General features: G+C 30.5%; 2 protein-coding genes across 6 annotated transcripts; one reads left to right on the forward strand and one right to left on the reverse strand.

The window, feature by feature from the left end:
• Nucleotides 1–5,756: 5,756 nt before the first annotated feature.
• On the forward strand, nucleotides 5,757–8,046 carry LOC123692072 (uncharacterized G-patch domain protein DDB_G0278987-like). Of its 2 annotated transcripts, none has more exons than XM_045636713.1 (5): nucleotides 5,757–5,930; nucleotides 6,187–6,220; nucleotides 6,450–6,557; nucleotides 7,429–7,530; nucleotides 7,868–8,046. In XM_045636713.1, exons 1-5 carry the CDS (start codon nucleotides 5,863–5,865, stop codon nucleotides 7,904–7,906), a joined length of 351 nt encoding a protein of 116 aa, XP_045492669.1. In that variant the 5' UTR covers nucleotides 5,757–5,862; the 3' UTR covers nucleotides 7,907–8,046. The 2 variants fall into 2 exon arrangements, with proteins under 2 accessions (XP_045492669.1, XP_045492670.1); XM_045636714.1 differs by having other exon boundaries at nucleotides 5,764–5,930; nucleotides 6,190–6,220.
• An 8,407-nt stretch (nucleotides 8,047–16,453) lies between these two features.
• LOC123692067 lies at nucleotides 16,454–19,163 on the reverse strand. 4 transcript variants are annotated; one of them, XM_045636707.1, is made up of 5 exons: nucleotides 19,002–19,163; nucleotides 18,674–18,709; nucleotides 18,056–18,122; nucleotides 17,245–17,293; nucleotides 16,454–16,961 (listed from the first exon to the last, which is right to left on the reverse strand). In XM_045636707.1, exons 1-5 carry the CDS (start codon nucleotides 19,069–19,071, stop codon nucleotides 16,563–16,565), a joined length of 621 nt encoding a protein of 206 aa, XP_045492663.1. In that variant the 5' UTR covers nucleotides 19,072–19,163; the 3' UTR covers nucleotides 16,454–16,562. The 4 variants fall into 4 exon arrangements, with proteins under 4 accessions (XP_045492663.1, XP_045492661.1, XP_045492664.1 ...); XM_045636705.1 differs by having other exon boundaries at nucleotides 18,605–18,709; XM_045636708.1 differs by lacking the exon at nucleotides 18,674–18,709.
• Nucleotides 19,164–23,969: the final 4,806 nt, after the last annotated feature.

A 23,969-nucleotide genomic window follows, 5' to 3' on the forward strand; every position in this document is an offset into this window, starting at 1 on the left:
CCTAAGGGTGTAATCACCAAGGGCCAGACTTAATTAATTAATGGCCATTCATCTCCCTCAGCTACTCTATAAGTAGAGTTTTAAACATGCATTGATTACATACTGACGCTTATATTATATTTTAAAAAGATTATTATTTGTTATGTATTGTGAATTTGTGAAGAAGTGAGAAAATAAAATGGCAGAGAAACGACACACTTATTTAATTCTATTAGTACTTAGTATCATCTAGTATCTAAAATTTCTTATGTTTAATCAAATTAGCTTTGTAATGTAAAACTGGTAAATGTGTAGGTAAACTGAAGTGTATTTTGTGTCAGTGTTTACTGTTTCGTGTCATTTGTAACAGGATGGCGGTTCTACAGGGGTCTTAGTACGCAATGACAAAAAGAAAAATGATGGTCAGAACGCTGATACCGGATACCTTAAGATACTGTAATATTTTATATTAGAGAATCTTAACATAACATATTATAGTACCTATCTTCACCGTGTGTGACGCGCTTAATAGTTGAATTTAATTTAATTTCTGTAGGTATTTTTAGAGTCAAATTATAGAACTGATACGGTGATACCTACTTATTTACTACTTATTGAAGTAAAATTATACGGCCAAATACCAATCTCATTGAGTAGTGCGGTTTTAGGGGCAGCGAGGTTGGTCCACAATGCTTTTGTCAAAAAAATAAGCCTTCACATAAAGGGAATTTTTCTTACGAAAATTAAAAGATTAAAAAAGATTCAGGCTCAGGAACAATTAGACGGAGTTTATACAGCGTTCTAGTACCCTCATTTAAAGAGAGCGGAAGCGAAAAATTTTAGCTTTTTACTACGGCAATTTTTTGTCGTACTTACTCTTAAAACAAAGCGTAATGACCCGCACGGTACGCATTTGTTCGCGAACAATTCGAATAGGCAATTTTTCATGTAGAACAATTGAGGGCGGCGCTGCGACAATCGGCGGAGTATAATACCTATATGCGTTTGTCGTACGAGACTCGTGTTCGTACACAAATTATATGCACCTACTTTTAGATACCACACTTAATTAAAAGTCGATAGATAATAATATACTTCATAAAATTAACTGCGTTAAAAACAACCGACTTCAAAAACGGAAAAGTAAAAAATAAAAAAGATTTGATATTATTAATTGCTACATATTATTTAGATGTGCTATTTATTAAATAGGTTTGATGTCGGTGCACGGGCTTAATACTAAGTGCTTAGTGTTTGGCACCGACTTCAAACCTATTTAATAAATAGCACATCTAAATAATATGTAGCAATTAATAATATCAAATCTTTTTTATTTTTTACTTTTCTGTTTTTGAAGTCGGTTGTTTTTAACGCAGTTAATTTTATTTAATACTTTTTAGTGTAATTTTCAACACGAATCAAACGAGCCCAAACTCGATAAAGTTGAGTCAATATATTACTGAGTTCCTATGGCCACCTTCCGATTCCATCATCAAATCAGCTCTATGTCATGATAATGTTTCATCGCTATCCAATTTACACACTTATACAAAATTTCAGCTCAATCGGTTACCGGGAAGTGAATCAAAGTTACTTGCTACATTCCAATTAAGTCATCGAGTACAGACAAAAATGCTCATAAAATAAAAACTACTGGGCCTAGCCGAATAAAATTTTTATGGGACCAATTCGACACCATCCTGCATCGAACAAAAAAAGAATCACGTAAATCGGTTCAGAAACCTCGGAGTAATCGGTGTACATACATAAAAAAAAAAAAAAAAAAAAATATACCGGCCGAATTGATAACCTCCTCCTTTTTTTTGAAGTCGGTTAATTAAATATGTGCTATAAAAGCGTGAGTAGTGAGAAATTCGCGACCCATAGCATTAATTTCGATGAAAATCAGCTGGATGGAAGAAAACATCAATTAGCACATAAGCTAAGAGAAAACCTCGCTAGTCATATTTTTTTTTACTCAGAAATTAAAATATTAGTTTAAACATTATATTATAATGTTATTAAGAAAATTCACCTCGTAACATTAAGTCTTATTATATTTCATATGCAATATGATCTATGGACATAACATTATATAAATGTTTATTGTATTTATTATTAACCATACGTATTGTCCGCGGCGGTCATAAAATCTCGCCTCTTATGATTTTCATGACGACCGTGGCTGAAGGAAGTGAACAGGAATTTTTCGTTTTATTTTATGATAGCGCGTACTGTCGCAGAGAAATATTGGCTAAGCGAAATAGCTCGTAAAGAAAACAGCTTCCCTTCTCAGACTATGCACAGATAAACGTGGGTATGAATAGGTATTATAATAGTCCGATTGTAATCTGTAGGTAAATAAATACGAACTTACATAAAAACATTGTGTATAATATTGTTCTTTTATAGTCAAAAACCGAATGTTAAACCAGTATGTAAATAAATGTAGACATATAATATACCTATGCCACAGTATTACCATAATATTGTAATACTGTGCCTATACCGTGAGTTTACGTAAATCAGGCGTACCTACCGCGTATACATCTTCAATTGATACCAATAAATTCAGTTTCACAGCGAAGCTTTATTCGTTTACGTAAACTTTGAGATTGACTCTAACAAGGCTCGGAGAGGTGGAGCGCTGGCGATTTCTACTCTTAAAATCCAATTTAAATGCATTCCTCTGTACCACAAGAGACTCGCCGATACGCTCGGGGGACCAATTAACTTATTCACCCTTAACATTTCATTGCTCAACTTTAGTACCAATTTCATATCGGTTCCTTCATTCAATCTTTTTGGCTATTGAAGCTGATCGATTTTATATTTTTCTTTTTGAAACAGCAACGTAAAGGTATTTCATAAATTGTTTTTTGTATTATATTTAACGAGATTGTAATTTAGAATCGATTCTGTTGATCATATTTATACATATTCTATATAACTACCTAAATTTAGTATTCAATAATTTACAGTATCATTACAATGCCCCATAAAAATCTATCCGTTCTGTAATAAATCCTTTCCCCTTTGTTCCTTTAAATGATCTCTTACTATTTCTTTGTCGCTAAAAGTTCAGAAAGTCATTTAAAATTACAATTTAAACATCCTAATAGAATCGTTCGCACTAAGAATTGTTGTAAAGTGTAATGGGTTCAGGTGAAATTAACGCAGAAAAATAGGAAAAGTTAGAACGAGTTTTCCGCTAAGGTTTTTTTCTTCGGCCGGTGGCGCTTTGATTGCACACTGTTGAATTTATAATGCCATTTCAAAGTTCCCTTTATTCAATAAAAATTCAAAATTGTCAAAGATTTATATCAATATAAAAACCAGGTAAACTATTGGAAATAAAGTGAACTTATAAGTAATTTTACTAGTTTTATTTAACTTTTAACACTTACTTTACTGCATTTTTGAGGAGTCCTATTTTTATATTACATAACCTCTGTCGCCATTGAAACTCGTTTTTAGCATAAGATTATAATAATCAGCCTTGATTTCGAAATATTTAATGTATTAGCAATTTTTTTAGTTTTTTAAAATAATAATCGGTATATTTTCCTTATTTACGTTGTCGTTTACGAAACAAAAATACCGATCGTCCGTTTGAACAGCACGAGACGCTTTTTATGTGTCATTAAAAACTGGTTTGAATTATGGTCATTATGTAAATGTTTATAAGGTACGTATGTAGCAGAAATCAGAATATACGGTGATATTCATAATTTCTTACTAATGAAATATTTTCACCTTTTGAAGAAATCATTCCTACAAACATTTAAACGTACTTACATTGTATAATAAATTAAAAAAAAAAACAGCATATACCTAGTTAAAATTAAGATTACAGAAGTTTAGGTGTAAAATATCTCTACATAAATTTAAACCTCCGGACTAAAGGCGCTACAGGCGCGGCGGTGCGGTTCTTTAGGACGTAAGGAAGGACTTAGGACTTATAAACTAGGAATAAGGTATAATATGTAAGGTATACACGATGTGCTATGAGTAAGGTTTTTCAAAAGGTATTTGTAATTATGTAAGGTATACACTATGTGCTATGAGTAAGGTTTTTCAAAACGATTACATTGCGCAAGACGGGGAATTAATTTGTATTAAAAATACTTGTCTTGGTTTTCCAAGTGGAATTGACGTACCTACATAAAACGTCAAATGTATTATTATAATATTATCTCCCATTTAATCTATATAAATATTTATTTAATATTATATATTATGTATGTGTATCAGCCATTTGGTTTCCATAACACAAGCAAAAGCTTAGTGTGGGATCAGATCGTAACGTGTGTGAAAAAAGTCCAGAAATATTTATTTATGTATACCCCATATATATATTACTAGTGGTCCGCCCCGGCTTCGCCCGTGGTACATGTTTCGCAATAAAAGGTAGCCTATGTCCTTTCTCGGGTATCAAAATATCTCCATACCAAATTTCATGCAAATTGGTTCAGTAGTTTAGGCGTGATTGAGTAACAGACAGATAGACAGACAGAGTTACATTCGCATTTATAATATTAGTGTGTATATATGTCCCCTTACATAAATTAATTGAACAATTCAATTAATTTTTTTAAAATATTGAATTCAAATGATTATGATTATTATGATGATGATGCACAATATTAATTTACATGTATTGCATTCCATTATATTTTCCTTAAATAATTAAACGAGTTACCTATTACGCAAATTTATAAGGAAACCACGATGTTGTTTGAGCTTATGATATAGTTCGCATAACACTTTATCCTTAATATGACACACCGATGAATAATTTAACCTCATTATATTTTATTATATTTGCTTTCAATTTTAAAGCCGAATATATAGAAAATATTTTATCCTCAAATGTTACAATAAGGAAAATATGTAGTTAACCATACACAAAGAAAACAAAAGTAATATTTATTAAATTTGTATTTGTTACAACTACGTGATCTATGCTTTGAACGGTATCTTTTTTGAAGTATAAATAATAAAGGGAAGGAAAGCAACACTAAGACTAATAGCTGATGACTTTTTTTAGTATATTATAATTTGATAAACCTTAACACGATAAGCTAAAATAGTATAACAAGCTTTACAGAAAAGAAAATGATTATCTTCGAAAAAAAAATGCATTCAAATTGAGAACCTCCTTTTTTTGTCTGTTAAAATGATTAAATAAGTGGTTTGGGTCACATTCCCAACCAATATGGTATGGTTTGCTAGGTAGGTATGTATTTTAACCATTTTGGTTAATGATTTGACTTTTTTCAACTAAGTAGAAAGAAATGGTAATTAATAATACACTAAGTAGGTACACATTATGTAGCTAACATGTAATGTTTATCATTAATTGTTAGTGCTGAATATATTGTATAATTTTTGTGTAGGTATATATTTAACGTTTACTTTATCGTTTAAAGTAGGTTTTTGCAGATATAATAAAACCTATAATAATTATGACATTTATTTACTTTTAATTATAAAATTAAATTAAAAAACGTATTCTATAGGTTATATTTTTCTTCAAAGTGCTAGTTCAAAGCCCATAATATTATGTTGGTACAAATAATGTGACATGTTTAGAAAACACATATTGATGATATTAGTGAGTATATAATACATACTAATATACAAATGTCAATGCTATTTACTTACATTGATCTAATTTAGAATACAAATTGATATAATGTGTGCAATAATATTTGTGTCAGTGACTTAAATCTCTAAAAGGGTTAATTGCAAAATTAATATTTATCAATACGACCTTATTCAAAAGTCCACTTTATCAAGTCTATTTTAGTCGGTGTTAGGAGTGATTTCGAAGTAGACAAGAATTTGCGCATAATTTATAATTATAGATATTATAAGAAAATGAAAACTTTAATTTTTGTTACTTTCACCCTTGCATTCTTAGTTGTTGTAGAATGTATTCCATCAAGGTACGTATGAATTGTGCAAAAATTTATCCATTGACAGATAAATTCGTTAAGCTACCTTTATTCCTGCTTTTTGGCATCGCATATACAATGCATCTTTTAAAAATGTAATATCCTTTTTGGATTTAGTATTTTTCTCATAAAATAAATGCCCCCGATGCTTTCTACCAATCAAAACTTATTCTCCTATTCAACAAAATCATAATATGAATACTCAATTTAAATTGTTATGATGCACTAAAAGATAAACTTTTTTCAGTAGAAGGCACTCGCACCATGACGACAGTGACGAGGTAATGACTTCAAATGATTCATCCGATCCATCCGTAATGACTTCATCCGATTTCCTTAATTTTATTGTATAATAAATGAGATATCTGGATGCTATGTGATAATATTTGCTAGATAGTTTTAGATATGGCAACTAGCAAACTGTATATTATTTCTAACAAATAACTTTTTTGATTCTGTACATAAATACTATAATTATCTTATTTCTTTAAAATTATTTATGCATTTCAGATAATAATAATACGAAATAATCGCAAGCTGAAGTGTCAAGAAGATGATTCATCGTCTTCATCATCATCATCATCTTCATCTTCAGAGGAAGATAATGATTGCAATAAGGTATGAAATATGTATGGTTTTAAATAAAAAGCAAATAATATACTAAACATTTTCAACAATAATGTGTGCATGATTAATGAAAATTCCAGAATTGTTCGACCTGAACCAATTATAATTGAAATAGGACCTCAAGAGAAGCGACAGCTGTCTTATAAAGTACTAAACAAGAAAAAAAAATTGGCTCATACCTGATGATGGTATATTCTGCTTTCTTAAAATAAAAAATTATGGGTATAATTTAATGCAGATTTAATCGCTTCTTGTAATCTATAATGTGTGATAGTGCTAATTAAATAATATCATAGTCATCCAGTACAAAACTGGATACTTTGTAGGATCATTGGTATTTTTAGTGAAGTAGTGTACACAGGAAACACTCCAATTTGTTTAGAGAACGCTCGCATTACGCCGAGTTTCTTCAAGCGAGGCTGGATTGCGGCTCTAATGAGCAATAATGACGAATGCCTGCCCAACTTCTACTTCAACATTTTTATTTTAAGTTTGGTGCAGATTGAGAAACGTTGTTGAATCCATGGTTTAGCGAAGCATGCTTTATATTTTTTTATCATACTCTGGAGTTATTGTTTTGCATTAAGCTGGGTAGATACTTATTGTGTTAATTTATTACTAGGTTATATCATTTCCCAAATATGTTGTGTGCAGTAATTATACAAGATTTCTGATCTGGTTGAGATTTTAATTTGATTTACTCAATAAAGATTCAAACATCAACGAAGTCAGCGTTGAACCGGGGCTAAAAATCTCTAGGTTCCTTTTATGTAGGTAAGATAAATTATAGTTATTTGCTGATAATTAACATCAAACCAAGTCTTCTCCACAAGAATTATCTTGTATTTTTTAAATCATGCAGGGCCGAGATAAAAATGATGATTCTTCATCATCATCATCATCATCTTCCTCTTCGGAGGAAAGTGATGACAGCAATGAGTCGAATAATCATTCTGGATTTCAAGTAAGTAGATCTGTATTTGTTATGATTTAAAATCAGTACCTTCTTGCAAAGATATATTCAGATTTCTATAACAATGTATTTAGGTACCCATTATATTAATAGCTTGTAACAATTAAATTTCTTTATATTTTCCTGGTAATTAAGTTTAGAACTCAAATGGACTGTGGATTAAAATATATCCTTAATAAGTAATATCAGGGTTTATGTTATCATTTGGTCAAAGTTTAGCTATTCGTTTTATTTATTTATTAGCCTAAATAAATATCTCATTAGTATAATTAAATTTGATATCACTTTAATTAAATTACTCTTAAGGTGCCACAATCTCTATTTTCAGCATAAGAAGTTTAAACACATCAAGGGAAGGCGGGATTAAGGAGAATTAAGTTTACATATTATTTGTATATTTTAAATATTGTAGTAATAATAATGCTTTACTATATTCCGTCTTTTACTATCATTGATAGTCACACAATTAGTCAGTTTTTTAATAAGAATAAATGTGAATTGTTGAAATGAGTGTTTTATTCTTTCTCCTTACCATTAATATATTTTAGTTACCGGTTTTATAACATAAATTGGTTTTCATTTGTGATATTTTTATAATTAAAACCGGATTCAAAACATATTGGTATTTTGAGCAATCATTATTAATTTAGTTAACAATACAATTAATTCAAATATAGAAAATGATTTCGAGCATATCACACATACCATTTTCCTAAACATGGAGTATCGATTAATTTTAACCGCATTTTATTTTATTTGGGAATGAGGATGATGAATTTCCGTTTGAGACCTTTGCAGGATATATTATATGGAAATTTACAATGAGGAAATATGTGAGGAAAATGTTTAGTTTACCAGCCATCCTTATTTTATTATAATTTATTTAATTATTTAACACTTTATTACACACTAGCTGTGCCGCGCGGTTTCATCCGCGTCGCTCCGCTCCTGTTGGTCTTAGCATTATAATAGCCTCTCGTACTCGTCGATAATGTAGCTTTCGAATGGTGAAACAATTTTTAAAATCGGTCCAGTAGTTTATGAGCCTATTCATTACAAACAAACAAACAAAGTTTTCCTCTTTATAATATTAGTGTAGATATTATTTTTATAAAATTTGAAAGTAAATAATAAATCTCATAGTTACAGCTTTAATATGTGTAACGGGGCGGCCTTATCACTTCAGAGTGATCTCTACCAGGCGACCCCTTAGGCAAAGGACAAGTGTTTGCTGTATAAAGGGAGGCATCAAAATCTTATTTGAACAGTACAATAAAATAAAATACATAAAAACTAATTTATTTGATTGTTACTCTTAACTTCGTAGTTAATAACTTATTAAGAATTTTAATCTAAATAAACCATGAGAAATTTGATGAAAAAAATCAATTTTAATAAATTAACATATATTTTTTCATCACATTTCTGTTTTTTAATTTATAAAAGATATGAATCCTATCTAACAGAAAGTTAATGTTTTGTATAATGTAATTACAATCGATGTTTGTTTGTAAATTTAGGTTAAAATCCCTTTTTTGAGATTGAAACATTTCTTGGACCCTATTTATTTGTAAAGGATGCGATGACTCAAGCAGATTTGCAAGATATCTATACGCCTTCTTGGGATTACTTTGCAAGTCTTTTATAAGAGAGAAAACCAGTATCATCACTACTTAAGGATATTAAAATCCCTTCTATTCGTATTTAAGACGCTTGTTTTTTGCTAACTTGCTTGAAATAAGAAAAAGCATTTAATGCACACTCTTTTTTCATTTCAGTAATGCTTTTTACAGGTAAGCATGATTGTATCTATTGGAAAAAAATATATTGGTTTAAATTTATTTATTACCTTAAGATTATGCTAATTATGTATACTTGATTGTTAGGGCTTATATTTCTGAATGGGTTCTGGTCAACGTTTGCTGGTCGTTGGTTGCTGAAGATGACTGTTTTTTCATCGATACAAAAGAGAAGAAAATTCTTGCGCAATTACGTTGGGATAGTGACGTAAAATTGTAAATTGTTCTAAAAGTTGTTGTAGTGCGTTTCCTAAATAGATCGCAATATAGTGCCATTTTTAGAACACCTCGGAATTTGGTACATTTACCGTAAGAAGTTTAGTTTTTAAAATATGAAGATAGCAAATGGATTTAACAAATATCATAAATAAGTAAATTGTAGAATATATAATTAATAAATAAATTAGCTGTCAGCTATGATAGTATTAGTATATAAACAATATAAATCTTGATAATATACATGTCAAGGTGAAAACTAAATAATATAGGTACCTACGTAAGAGATAACATAATCTAGAGTTGGTTTAAAGGTTAATTCATCTGGTCGTCTTACTAATGCAGCAACAGGAGCGGAGCACTGCGGATAAAACCGCGGAGCACAGCTAGTGATATGTATAAACCTTCCTCTTTAATCTCTATCTATCAAATAATAACAAATTCCATTGCATACTTAAAGATCTAAGCATTCATAAGGGCACATAGACACATAGAGACTTTGAACTATAACTATGCAGTGATGTAAAAAGGCGATATAGCTTTTCTTAAATAAAAGTGCAATTATTGCTGACATTTACTGAATAAAATTTTATCGAAGAACTGATAGTGTTAAGGTTCCTATAGGGATAATAATTTACTATCGAAGCAATGTTTGGCTGAAAACCATTATAGTTAATGGGACATAGGCAAATTGTACATATTATTAAATTGATGAGGAAATTGACTGATACTGTTTAAATAATACATTATATAATAATAATTAATTAGACGGACCTACATAGAGGAAAACGCGTGTGCTGCACAGGAAAATGATCAGCTCAGCCACGTCTACACTAAACGAGATACTTCACGCAGCAATTGCCTAGAAAGGCTGCTCGCTCTGTGTGGGCCCATCTAATTTCCTATTTATTTATAAGTGTATGAAAATAATGATGAAATTGATAAGAAAAAAGCAATTTAAAATCTGTGTAGTTGCAATTTCATTTCATGAGTTTATCTATAGATGAAGATCGCTAAACATCATTAAAGCGTGTTTTTTAAATATATATTTATTTTCAAGGTAAATATATATAAATATGATAACAACATAAGATATATGATGTTATATTTTACTATTTAAAGATTTTATTATTGTTGATAAATACAAATGTATTGGAACGTTTTCAAACATGAAAGTTTTATAGAAATAATGTTTCACAAACGAAACAGGGCTTTACATTCCTTAAGAAACTATTTATAATATTTATGTGCTAATAAATTATTACTTGCACCTCAGTCGGGGGTAATGCGGACAGGTATAGGTTGGATAATCGAGCATAGAAACACCATAAACAATGAACTAATGACTTTTTAATAAATATAGCAGTAAAAAGGGTAACAGTTCCTATAAGGTCCGAATTCCATCTTTCCTCAGTATCACACTTCGACGGTACTGCAATCTTACAGTCAAAATTCTTCGTAGTCTTCATAAGCACGTTCAGCTTCAGAGAAATACAATTATGCAGCAACAAAAAAATTTCAGATTTCATCACATTCTTATCATCTCATATCATTCATATTTTCATAAAAACCGAACTTTACATGATAATTGATATTTAAGGTGAATTAACAAAAACTAACTATCTTAACTCAGGTTTTAGCGAAGACAAACTCACAGACATGAGCAAACATTCTTTTTTTTCAGGAGTATTTAGTCGTGTTAAAAATATTATTAAACATCTAACTGGTCAATTTTTATAAAAGCCAGAAATATAATTATAAAGAAGATTCTTCCTCATCATCTTTATGATTACCGTTAGAAAGAGTAATCACCTAAGTAAGCACATAATATTATGTAAGTCAGTATTTGAGAAGATTGACTTTCTTATGTTTATGGCATGATAGGATCTTTTGGGGATATTAAACTTTAAAACTATAAGTATTTTATAATACCTCGAAACAATTCCATTCGAGATAACCTTAGGCTTAAATTGATTTAAATATTCCACGTAATTTGAATTAGAATTGATTAAATATCTGTACTTTGCAAGACATATCAGTAGTTCTTGCTGAAGGGATCAAACATAACATTTGATAAGATGTTATCATAACGTATCATTTGGTTGAACTTAATCTATTCAATAATTTTATCTTATGATTGTTATCAGAATTAATTTAAATATGAATTAAATTGCTCCTCTTTTATTTATTACTTCTAATGATGCAAACATCATAGTTTCCTGATGATTCATCAAAATATATACATATTTTGTATTTGATTGACACAAATAAAAATAAAATATTGAACCTTTTGGTTGACTGTACTTTTTACTTGTTTTCAGCTCTATTTTAATCGATAATTCTTAAAATATGAAAGCAGTATTATTTAGTGTTAATCTGATTTTATTTATAATAACTATAGGCAAAAATCATTGACTAATAAGTAAATGCAATCATTATGCATAAAAAAAAGAATTTGTAAAATACCAAACAAGGATGTATTTTGCAAACAAATAATGTCTATTTATATGTCATTTTTGTATATTTATTCAATTAATATGTTTATGCCAATAATTTAATGAATCCAAGCACCACTATGTAGAAAAAAATGCTGTTTATGCTTCTTGTACATGTGTTCGAATAAAGTCTTGATCCTAGAAAGAAATAGAAGTAAAGTGATTTTTATATAATATGTAAATTGTAAAAAGGAGTCATTTTTCCAGTATGTGGAGGCAGGATACTCCCAAGGCTTGTAGACAGTATCGATAATAATGAAACTGGTTTAGTGTGCAGTATAGTGAAGGCCATTTGATGGACGTTCAAATGAAAAGGTGAAATGAATAATTGAATTTGGATGTGTATTGGTAGATGATTGTAATAATTGGTAAGAATATTATTACCTTCTATCTGCTACTAGTTCATCGGTTATTAATTACTGATGCTAAAATTGAACACCCCGCTATGTTGTAACGCATTAATTGTTTAAAACTTTATAGTATCAAAGCTGCTTCTCTCTCGAATATAAAGATAAAATACAAAAGTTAACAATAAGTTTACTTAATTTAAGGCGGGATACGATTTTCATTGTTTTTAATGAATATTAAGATATAAATTGCACACAGAATATCATGTTGTAGAGCTGTTAATCAAATTTTCATTTTTCTATCACAATTTTTGGAACTGTTGTAATCTGTTTAATCCTAATTATGTGTTTTTATTTAATTTGAATACAAGGTAACTGATCTAGTTGGGCTAGGCCTCAGTAGGGTCTCATCCCCTATAAGATATGATAGAGCGTTCCATTGGGCAATGGCCTGATGTTAGTTATTCAACACGTAACTCGGGCGGCCACCCGCTCCCTCGTAAATCAAACTCTCCATTCGCTATTCGCTTATGCATTATACAATTTTATTTGTACGAGTCCGTTGAATAGGTAATAAACTATGGCAGGTGAAACGTTCTGCGTCCGAATGTGCGTTGAATGTGAATTGTACGCAAATATTCACATGGAAAAATATTGGATACACAAATCTACTTCACGAAACTAAAGTGAAACAATACATTTATTTTATCGCATTGGCAAAAACGTGAGATTTGTGCAATCCCAGAGTTATGACATTCTATAGATTAGATGAAAGCCTTAAATGACGTCATGTAACTATGAAATCTAGAAATCTAGATAATTATACATAATATATGTCATAACATTATGCATATCTTATTTCAATGCACGTTAAAAAGTATCTGTAATAGAAATTCGGCTTCTGATATTATGATCCAAAAGGGTAGACGTTTTAATTATGAAATTCCTTTGATGCTCACACTGCGTTTCCGACATATTTCATTAAGCGGCAATATTATTATCAAAGGATGCTTGGGATTTTACTATTATCAGAATGGATAAACAATAAAATATCACGCGAATCAATGAATTAAGTACCTAATAAGTTGTGCGACTCTGTATTTTATAAAAAAATATTTGAATATACAAACAAAAAGAACCTTAATAATTATTTAAAATTTACCTAGCCGTAAATCTGGATCAAAATTAACTATCTTTTTCCCTCAGCGGTTGGAATCACTGAGGTGAGCTTGTATTGCGAGCTTGATATTACAATTATGAATAAAGAATATTCGAATAGCCATGAAACACAATGTAATCTATAATATAAAAATGAATCGCAAAATGCGTTGGTAAGCGCATAACTCGAGAACAACTGAACCGATTTCGTTAATTCTTTTTTTATTACATTCCTTGAAGTACGAGGATGGTTCTTATGAAGAGAAAACGTAAAAATGTACCACGGGCGAAGCCGGCGCGGACCGCTAGTGGTTAATAAATACGTACACCAATGTGTTCATTTCCTTATTTATGATAATAGATAAGGTTGGTAGATAGATGTTAACTTAATATTGTGTTTGTATTTAATATTATGGATGATAATGTGGTAAAAAGGGGGATGAGATTACAAAACATAATCAGTGTAATATAAAACTTTTTGAATACAACATTTTAATCATTTCTAAGAACGATAAGTGCTAGAATATATAACGAGGTTAAATATTAATCATATGAATAGATAACGATTCTTGTTGACCGGTTGGAAGTTGTGACTGATAAGCGAATTGTGTTCTCTGAGTCTATTCATATAATATGACGCGATCGTTCTTGCATATAGTAGTGTTCAGTATTATTGTTCAATTTTTGTTAGGTGTGAATTCGTTACCATTTTCCTCTCAAGATATTATTAGTATTTTCGCTAATCCTCTCAAAGACATTCTTGGACAGTCTTCACATTTGAAACCAAACGCACAAAGTGTTATTGAGAAAAATAAAAGAAATAGTGACTCTGATGATAAATCTGATACAAGTATGATTGATGTGCCTCCAAACATTATATCATGTGAAGCTGGAAAGGTGAAAGACAGACACGGAGTATGTAGAAGTCCTTTTTGATAGTGAGCGGATTGCCCATTTCCCATTGTTTGTATGACGCAGTTTGCTATCTACGATTCATTAAAATGGACGTAAAATTTGCAATAGTATTAGCAGTTTTATTGTTGGGCGTTATGACATCAGTAGAATCGGGAGTTGTATTTAATTTTCATGATAAAATACGAATGGCTACTTCAACAACGACGGAAAGCGTGGATGCAAGCCAAATCATAAGAGTGCCGGACTTAGATTGTCCTGATGGCTACAGACGTGATCGTTATAGAAACTGTAGACAAAAGTTATGAAGGTTGGTTTTTAGATTTAATAAATTTTATGTTTAAAAGATTTCAATTCATATGTACAATATTTTGATTTCAGATCCAATAAAAATTTGAGTAAGTTAGGTTAAATTACCTACCATATTAAATTACTGTTCTTGGAAACGCCGTATTATCGCTTTCGTTGGTCCGAGGCCAAAAGGTCACATACATATCTTTATTTAGTTGAGTAAATTGATCACAGTTGCCAGTAATACGGCTGAGTTATTTGCGTGGAATATTTGTGTTTAAAATGAAGAGATTCAATTTATTATTTGGACTCTGTTTTATTCTATGTTGCGCATTAGCGAATGCGGGGCTCTTGAAAGATCTCGCAGAATCATTACATGAAACATCGCACAAAATAAGAGATGACATAAGGGGAGTAATACATCCAACCAATGCGAGCCCACGCAATGAAATAACTACCAGCACAACATTAGCCACACCACAAAAAAAGGAAAATACAATTGAAAAAGTGGATGCGAGTGAAACGGCAATTGTTTTTCCCAGTACAGATACAGAGGAAACAAAACCCAGTACTGTGAAATCAGATGTTATGGAACCTTCTTCAACTGTTGCATCTGCTAGCACAACAGAAAAAAAAGATGGTCGTGAAAACTTTGGAGGCGGGTGTTCAACTGGTTTCAAAAGAACTGCTGATGGAAGATGCCTACCGACTTTTTAATAAATTGTTTATGTTAAATAAACTGATGTCTCATTAATAATAAACTGTAAGATATTAATATGATGTGTATTTCAATATCTACATATATTTTACCATTCTTAAAATGTTAAAACGTAGAATTTTGTTTTGTTACCTTTCCTTCTTTCTACTAGTTATCGCTTTCTAGTTTTTGGAACATAACTAAGTCTCTAAATCTATACTAATTTTAAACAAAGGTAAAGTTTATAATTTATTATGTTAAAAAGGTATAATCTTGGGAAGTATTGATCTGATTATAAAAAAATTATTAATTAACAGAAAAAAAGGAAACATAATCCCTTATTTGATTTTGATTTGAATTAAAATGAAACTATTCAAATCAAACTGTAGTGTGTCAACCTTCAGGTTGGCTATTCATATTTTTGATATAATATTGAGGTTGGAAAAAATCTAAATTATCAATTTGGTATAAGCACAGAGTGGATAAATATTTACCTATATGATAAGTGGTAACTTATTTTAGCTTCATGTCTCGGGGTGTACAGTGTTGACTACAGCTTCATGAGAAAAATCAATAAAAATAAATATTTTTTTTAAATTATTTAATGTATAAATTTAAATATATAGGTACATAGTTATTTACATGATGCACGCATGCATAATTTAACTGATCTTTGTACTTCTATGTGTGGCTTTTACAAAAGAAAGTGAAGAAATTTTATTGGAAAATATCGATTGTAAAAGTAACTTGAAAATTATTATAGTAAACTGTACGTAATATATTAGGTATATCCTGTTATAAAGATTTACAAATGCAAATATTTTCTATTTTCTACCTAGGTTGCTTTGAATGTACCTCATAAATATAGGAAACCTATATAAGAGACACTTAGTGATATAAAAACGTTTATAAATACCTAAAAATACTATATGACACCACAGTTTTCTAAACGAATCTATACCTACATAGGAATCCGAAAACTTTCAGAAAATTTCCCAAATTATATTTTGTCTTAATTAAGAATTCTTATTATGTACCTCAGTTTTAGTACTTGACAATTCAAAAGTGATCATTGACATATTTTTAGAGGTTCAATTCCATAATGAACCTAATACCTAATACCTCCAAATTCTTGGCTTTGACGAGTATTTTGATTGTAGTTTTGTTTGCCAATAAAGTGTTTTTTATTATTTGGTAAGTTTTTGTACGGACCTGGATTTTGATCGGCTCCTTCTTGATTGACAATTATAGTACTTTGATGTCCGTGTTTTGATCTAGACGACAGTATAACAGTTTCTGGCTCACCAGGTCTTTGGTTTACCGCAATAAAACTGTTACCTTTTGAGCCTGGGTACTGTTGTCCTCGTTTATCATTATAGAGATCGTAATCTTCATCTTGATTAGTATATCCCACTATGTATGAAGGATCGCTTCCTGATATAGCGACAACGTTTGTGTTTTGTCGACCATTACCAATAATCACAGGTTTATATACTGGTAATCTGTGCTAAAAGTGACAGAACAAAAATATTACTTAGGTTCATTTCACGTCAACATACTCATTCATATACGATAAATTAAAAAGCTCTGACAATAAAGTTAGACAAGTACAATTCAGAAATTTTACTTTATAGTTGTATACTAACAATAATTTCGTTATTTAAAAATGTATTATCAACATGGTCCATAATTGTTAACCATATGATATTGTTATCAAACAGATGTAATTATTTTGCTCACATATTATGTATTAGGTATGTCTTTCCAAAATATAAAAGTCAAGGACTTACTGTGTTCTGGCCATAGTAATCATTCTGTCCGGACTGACCGTAATCATTTCTGAAAATAAATATGGTAAATATTAACTTTAAAAATACATTTATTCATTTTCGATAAACCAACTTAAAATAAGTTTTATGAAGTATATGAAGAAATTTAAACCATGCATAAACCAGTTTACAAATATAACATATTGAGGATTTATTCATGTTGACGTCACTTTTTAGAGAAGTAAATAGCCAAGTTATCCTCATGCGCAACTGCTCGTTTTATGTCTGGCGCAGAAAATATTTTATTGCAATTTAAATTTTAAATACATTTTTACTATTTTTAAATGAAATCAATAAATAAATCATATTAATATTTTGAAATTTACAAACGACGAATTTTGAACCAGGAAGTCAGCTTTATGATCTCCACATTCTTTTATTAAATTTATGGCATTTTCTAAAGTTTGTGAATAAATCATACCTGTTATTTGTATATATACCCCATTTTCCATGAACAACATTAATAGACAAGGCAAGGCCTCCACAAAATAAATAGAAAATATTGCACATCTTATGGAACGTTTGTAATCAAAGATTAGTAAAGTGCGACTTAATTTAAATCGCAATGAAATCAAGTACTTACATATAAAATATTTTACAATATACTTAGTTCATATAGTTAATTGTATACACCTAGATATAAATTAGGTATAGAGTATAAATCATAGAGTATTGAACTTTGTTAAATTTTTGTATTAAAGTTATTAGGTAGTATAATTTAGGGAACATAATAATTTTAATCTTTGATATAGGTATTTATAATTTTACTTACGTGTTTTGCGGTTGATTGTTATAGATTTGCTGTGTCTGATCGTAACTATTTTCTCTTGCATATTCATCTGTAAGAAAATGAAATGATTTTAAAAAATATTCAGTGATACCATATTTATAGTTCTTATATAACTTATGGCAGATCTAAGAGATGACATAATTAAAAAAAAGGAAAATCCATCTTAAAAACAAACAATATTTTCAAAATTAAATTATATTACTGGATAAGTATATATTGTATTGATAATTTTTAAGGGAAAGAACAGGAAATTGAAATGACGGTGAAATGGTTACTGCTTTTGCCCAATGATTATCTAGGATAATGTGAAAGATGGCTTTTCTTCAATGTACATAAAAATGTAGTTTATAAGAAGGTTCATAAGAATAACATGGAATCCTGCGCAAGAAAACAAAGCAAAGACACAATGTTACAGATTAAATAAATACAAATAATTTGTTAGGGAAAATGTGTGTGTATGTTTCAATTATACCACCGTTTTAGTAGCTATCCCGTGATGATGATTACGTATTGCTATAGTTCAATACTTGCCGTAATAGTAAGGATATTGTCTGACTTTACGACTAGATCCTTCATAATTCTTTAATTCACCATAATTACCTTGGTCATTTCCCTGGGCTTCCTTTGTTGAAGATGCTTGCAAAAGTACGAAATATATTAGTTCAATATTTAATTTTAATTTACTGTAACTGTAACCTATTTTGAGAGTTGTAACATTTTTGATTTTCATAAATTTTGAACTTTAAATTTATTTTAGTCAATACTAAATTTCTTAAATTTCATAATACGCAACTAAGTAGGTAAGTTGTTTATATTATAAATCACATTGTAAACTAATTGTATGAATTTCATTAAGGACAGCTTTGGCTATCATTTGAATAAATTTAATTAACGACTAAAATGCATTTCTGTTTAATAATAAATATACCTTTTCTTCCTCCAAGAACGCCAACGGCGAAAAATACACAAAATAATACAATACTACTCTTGAAAATCATTTTAAATATTACTTTAGAGCTTCAGATTAAGACAAGTTTATATAGTGGCGGTATACCGCACAATAAAAATTTCCTTATTGAAGTACTATATGTATGAAACCGGTTTGTTTATATAGATGCTTTTAAATAACCGTGGTGTTGCCAGCAAATAATGCATTCCCTGAATTAAAGCGGAATCGTGCATCGGTTATCCTCTTGAGTCAATAGTATTTTGTCATAGTTGAAATTAACACTGGAATAGTCACTGTTATAGGTGAAAAACACTAAAAAATTGTTTTGTTTGTATAATTATAATAATTCTAATTGTTTTATACAATGTGTATGTGTATTATCTTAAATATTATAAAGGCGAAAGTTTGTAAGTATGGATGTATGGGTGTTTGTTACTCTTTCACGTAAAAACTACTGAACCGATTACAATGAAATTTAGCACACATATAGAGGGTAACTTGGATTAACACATAGGATAGTTTTTATCCCGGAAATCGGGAATCCACGGGAACGGGAACTATGCGGGTTTTCCTTTGCAAACGCGGGCGGGAAATCTAGTAAACAATAAATATTAGTCTTTCTTTATAAAACTCATAACTCCGAGAAGACAAAATGCGATAAAAAGTAAACACTACTTTTAGTAGTAGTAGTAATAGGTGAATTTTGATATTGATGAGTTTGAATTTGCGATAACAATTTACATACAAAAGAGTCCATACTTTTATGAAAGCCAGATGTCCTTCACTGAAGAGCCTAAAACATGTACAATGTACATAGTAAGATAGAGCGTGTATGATTGAACCGAAGATGTCCCTTGTAAAATGGACTATAAAAGCTAAGTACACAATACAGAAAGCGGCGACAATCTCATTCAGTGCGACAAATTGATAACACCTTCCGGCAGACATCGCACCGCAGCTATTTATTTCGCTTGACATAGAGACACCTGTCCTAAATAGACCCGGCGATCTTTGTATTATATATTCGATTTGGCGGCAATAGTTTAAATTAGTTGAAAATTTTAGTCCAATGACTTTAGTTTGTATTTTAATTAACTCGATGTATATCTACTAATGTATTTTATTTCTGTTCGTTTGTTTCGATTAAACTGTACCAAAAATACCATTTACCATTTTATGTACTGACTTAATTTAATAATTTCGATATTCCGAAATCGTGGTAGGTAGTTAAAATTTAATAGAGTCGATATCATTTAAACATTCGTTACATTAACAGGAAATTAAGATTATAGGAACCGAGAATTGTCAATAATGGCTATAAATAAATAAGGAAGATCATACTCAAAATAAAGTTTGAGTTGCCAAAATATTGTGAAGATAAAATTAAAACATGTAAGTATGCAGAACGTTACTCTAAATTTATTTTCACGTAGGTTCTATTAGCCATGAGAGATATTTTTATTGGTAAATAATTCTAAGTCAGCGAAGAGTTTCTAAACTGGTATCTAATTTAGTGCCTTTGCGATCGGAGCAGCTCGCTTTGACTCTGCGTTAAATTTGCAACAATCCGAAATCAGGCGGAAAACTATCTTACTAAGTTCGGACTAAATGAAGGAGAACTTTCTGACAGTATATTGCAGCATCGGTCCAAAGACGTCTTCCTATGGCCTCGAAGGATCCCAAGTTAATATTTTCAAATAATTAAAGTTCTTGGAGTGAAATAAACCTCCTTATGCTTTTTAAATAGGTACGCAGCTGTAACGTTGTTGTTTCTATAAATACAAATCAATCAAAATCTGTATTGTTATAATTCGTAATATTAGATATATCATCATCATTTATCACCGAAATAGAAGTTCAGTTAAAAAGAAAGTTAATGAACAAATTCAAATTATGAAAATAATTAATAACAGAATATTATTGTAAGTTACTGTACAACTCACGCCATCTATGGCACATTTTAACAACAATAAGGAGGAGAGGAGACTAGATTACAATGCCTAAACTAGTCCTTTACAGCTACTAACGCCATCTCTTAGATAGATATTGTACTTTTTACAAGTCCCGGTTAAAACATTATATTAATAAGTAATCCCACCAAAAACATTTTCATGTAAAATGTTGCCAAGACGAGCCCATATGACTCGCACTGTCAAAAAGTTATCAGATCTCATGCATTTTTTGGGGTGTATTTCTTGCACATCAGAGACGCCTTTTTTATAGCCCACTCTCTTGTCAAGGACAATTTTTTTTTTATTTTTAGCTACTGTGTGGACGTAAGAGGCAGGAGACGTTCGCAACACTTCTATTCATTCATATTTATATCTTAGAATTATATGATCTGATCTGAAGTATATGTCTCAATCAAGTCTCAATATATGTATTATGTCGATTAAATTTTTATTTTTTTTTAACAAGGAGTACCTATACATATATATAATATATCTAGGGGAACCAAGTTTTAGATAATTAGATTAGACCTCTAGCGTCATCAAAATTTAATTTAAAATTAGTTTAAGGGGTTATCCCCCAACCCCTAGTTTAAGGGGTTGGGGGATGAAAATTACAAGTTTTATAATTTTTTTGTTGTTTGTGTGCTAATACTAGCTTACATACAAAATTTCGTCTTGGCGGGGGCACTGCCGTGCCCCCAGATACTGATTAATTACTTTTAGTCAGTATAAAATCAACCTTTATTATTATCATCCCCTGAAGGGTTCTCGGAACCTTGTAAATATTTTTTATAAAGTCCAGTATGGTCAATCTATTGTTTTGATGTCTTTAAATTACCTACCCGTAGAAACATATTATTATTCCTCAAATTTATATGACTATCATCCTATCCTAATCTATCCGACTAATCCTACTATAATATTATAAATGCGAAAGTTTCTGAGGATGGACGTATGTGTATGTGTATGTATGTATATTTGTTACTCTTTCACGCAAATACTACTGAACAGATTACAATGAAATTTAGCACACATATAATTTAACTAACTTGGTTTAACACATAGGATAGGTTTTATCTCGGAAATCCAACGGGGACGGAAACTATCCGGGTTGTTTTTGGAAAACGCGGTGGAAGCCGCGGGCGGAAAGCTTGTAAAGCAAAATTTTTCTCAAACAATTTTAAGGTGTCAAAAAATAATGGGATAGCATGAAAAGTGTGTAGGTTAGGTCACATTAATATGGAAACGTGATGATTTCCTCGGAAACCCATGCGAGATCCCGGTCGTTTGTTAAGCTCTCGAATTATGTGGCGCCCGAGGGAGCTCTCGGGAACAACACAACACAAATTTTACTTTTTCGCTCAGAAATTTACTTTCTATCTGCCTGCCTGGGTAATCCGGGTAAATTATAGTCTTCCTTAATAAATTGCCGTCTAGATTTTCGATGCAAATTTAATTATGGTTTTAATTTTATGCGTCAGGTAAGTAATGTGTTTATGAGTAACATAATAATGATTATTAAATATATATTATTTCTAAAATCCTTGTTCTAAGAAAAAATGGTTTTCATATATACGATTTAATAATGTACTGTGTGTATATATATTTCCCAAATGAAGGTTACATAAAATAAAAGAGGAATAACAATTATTAGTTCTATATCTTTCTAAAACCCATAGTTTGATGACCATATACATAAATAAATATACCTAAAAATATTTTGGCAAAAGTGAAAATGTTTTCCACTGTATTTCCACAACGAGTGGGGATAAAATCATCGATAAGTTAGATAAATACGGGCGTAAACAATAGCAGGATATAAAGTTAGGTTGCGGCCGTGTCACGGCGGACTAACACAAATAGCTCAATTAAACAGGGCCGTTATGCCCAGAACATCCCTCCGACAACAAATGGTGTAGTCATCTGTTCACGGGCAGGTACTGTGTCGCGTTAAAACTCGACGCTCGCGCTTTGTTTTTAAGCCTACATTTTAAACATTGTATACGCTTATAAGATCTAATGAATAGAGTAAGGGGTTCATTGATTCCATTTATTATAAGACATATCGCTTCAGTTAATTTAATATGTTTAAGAAGGGCGTTTGTAGTTATATGGCAAATAAAATGGTTTATTTCAACATTGACTAAAGGTACAAAAGCCAGAATTTAGAGTATTCCAAAAGAGGTTTGTTCATTTAAATCAAACGGCAATACGCTCTATTCTATTCAGGGAACAAACAGCACAAGTAAGACTCTCGAAACTTCGAAGCAATACGGCCGCTTGCTTAATTGGCTAGAGTTTTCCCTTAATATTTACAACTTTTAAGCAAATGCAGTTGAAATGCATTCGAGAGTTTCGTAATACACTCGCTTTAGCTTTGGTAGGTTTTTCTTAACCAATTTGAATCGGGTTCCGTTTTGAATCGGATTTAATTAAAGTCGCTGCCGAGTTCTTAAGTTATAGAAGGTACGTCTTTTACAATATCACATAGGTAGTCTAATATTTTTATTTTTTACACACGAAGAAAATAAAAGTATGTAGGTATGTATAATGGGGTGGATATCTAAAAATGTGTCCAAGAATAAATGATAAATGCTTTTTGTTAACTGCACTTGTACTCGTATTAAGTAGCCTAGATTGATATTTATTGGTACTATCCAGAACGATTGAATCCGGAGTAAGCCTTAGCGAGCAACGCGCATAAAAAAATATTGAAATATTTATAAATTTCATATTAGAATGAGAGCATTTGAAATAAATACCCTCATATGTGCTACAAATGCAGAACCGTACAAATTAATAAATAAAAGAGCAAAAGAGAGTCGCTACTCAAAACTGTTTCTAGTGTTTTCGAGTTGCTAGGAAACCTATTGGCGTTGCTAGGGAACGATGAGTTATGAATTTGTTTGAAGTTACTCTAGTAATAACGAGAACTTGTTGATACAAACTATATAAAAGCTCTAATGAGGATATTCCTGGTCTCTTTCTAGTTAAG

The sequence above is a fragment of the Colias croceus genome, chromosome 5 (assembly GCF_905220415.1).
Source record: "Colias croceus chromosome 5, ilColCroc2.1".
Lineage (NCBI taxonomy): Eukaryota > Metazoa > Arthropoda > Insecta > Lepidoptera > Pieridae > Colias > Colias croceus.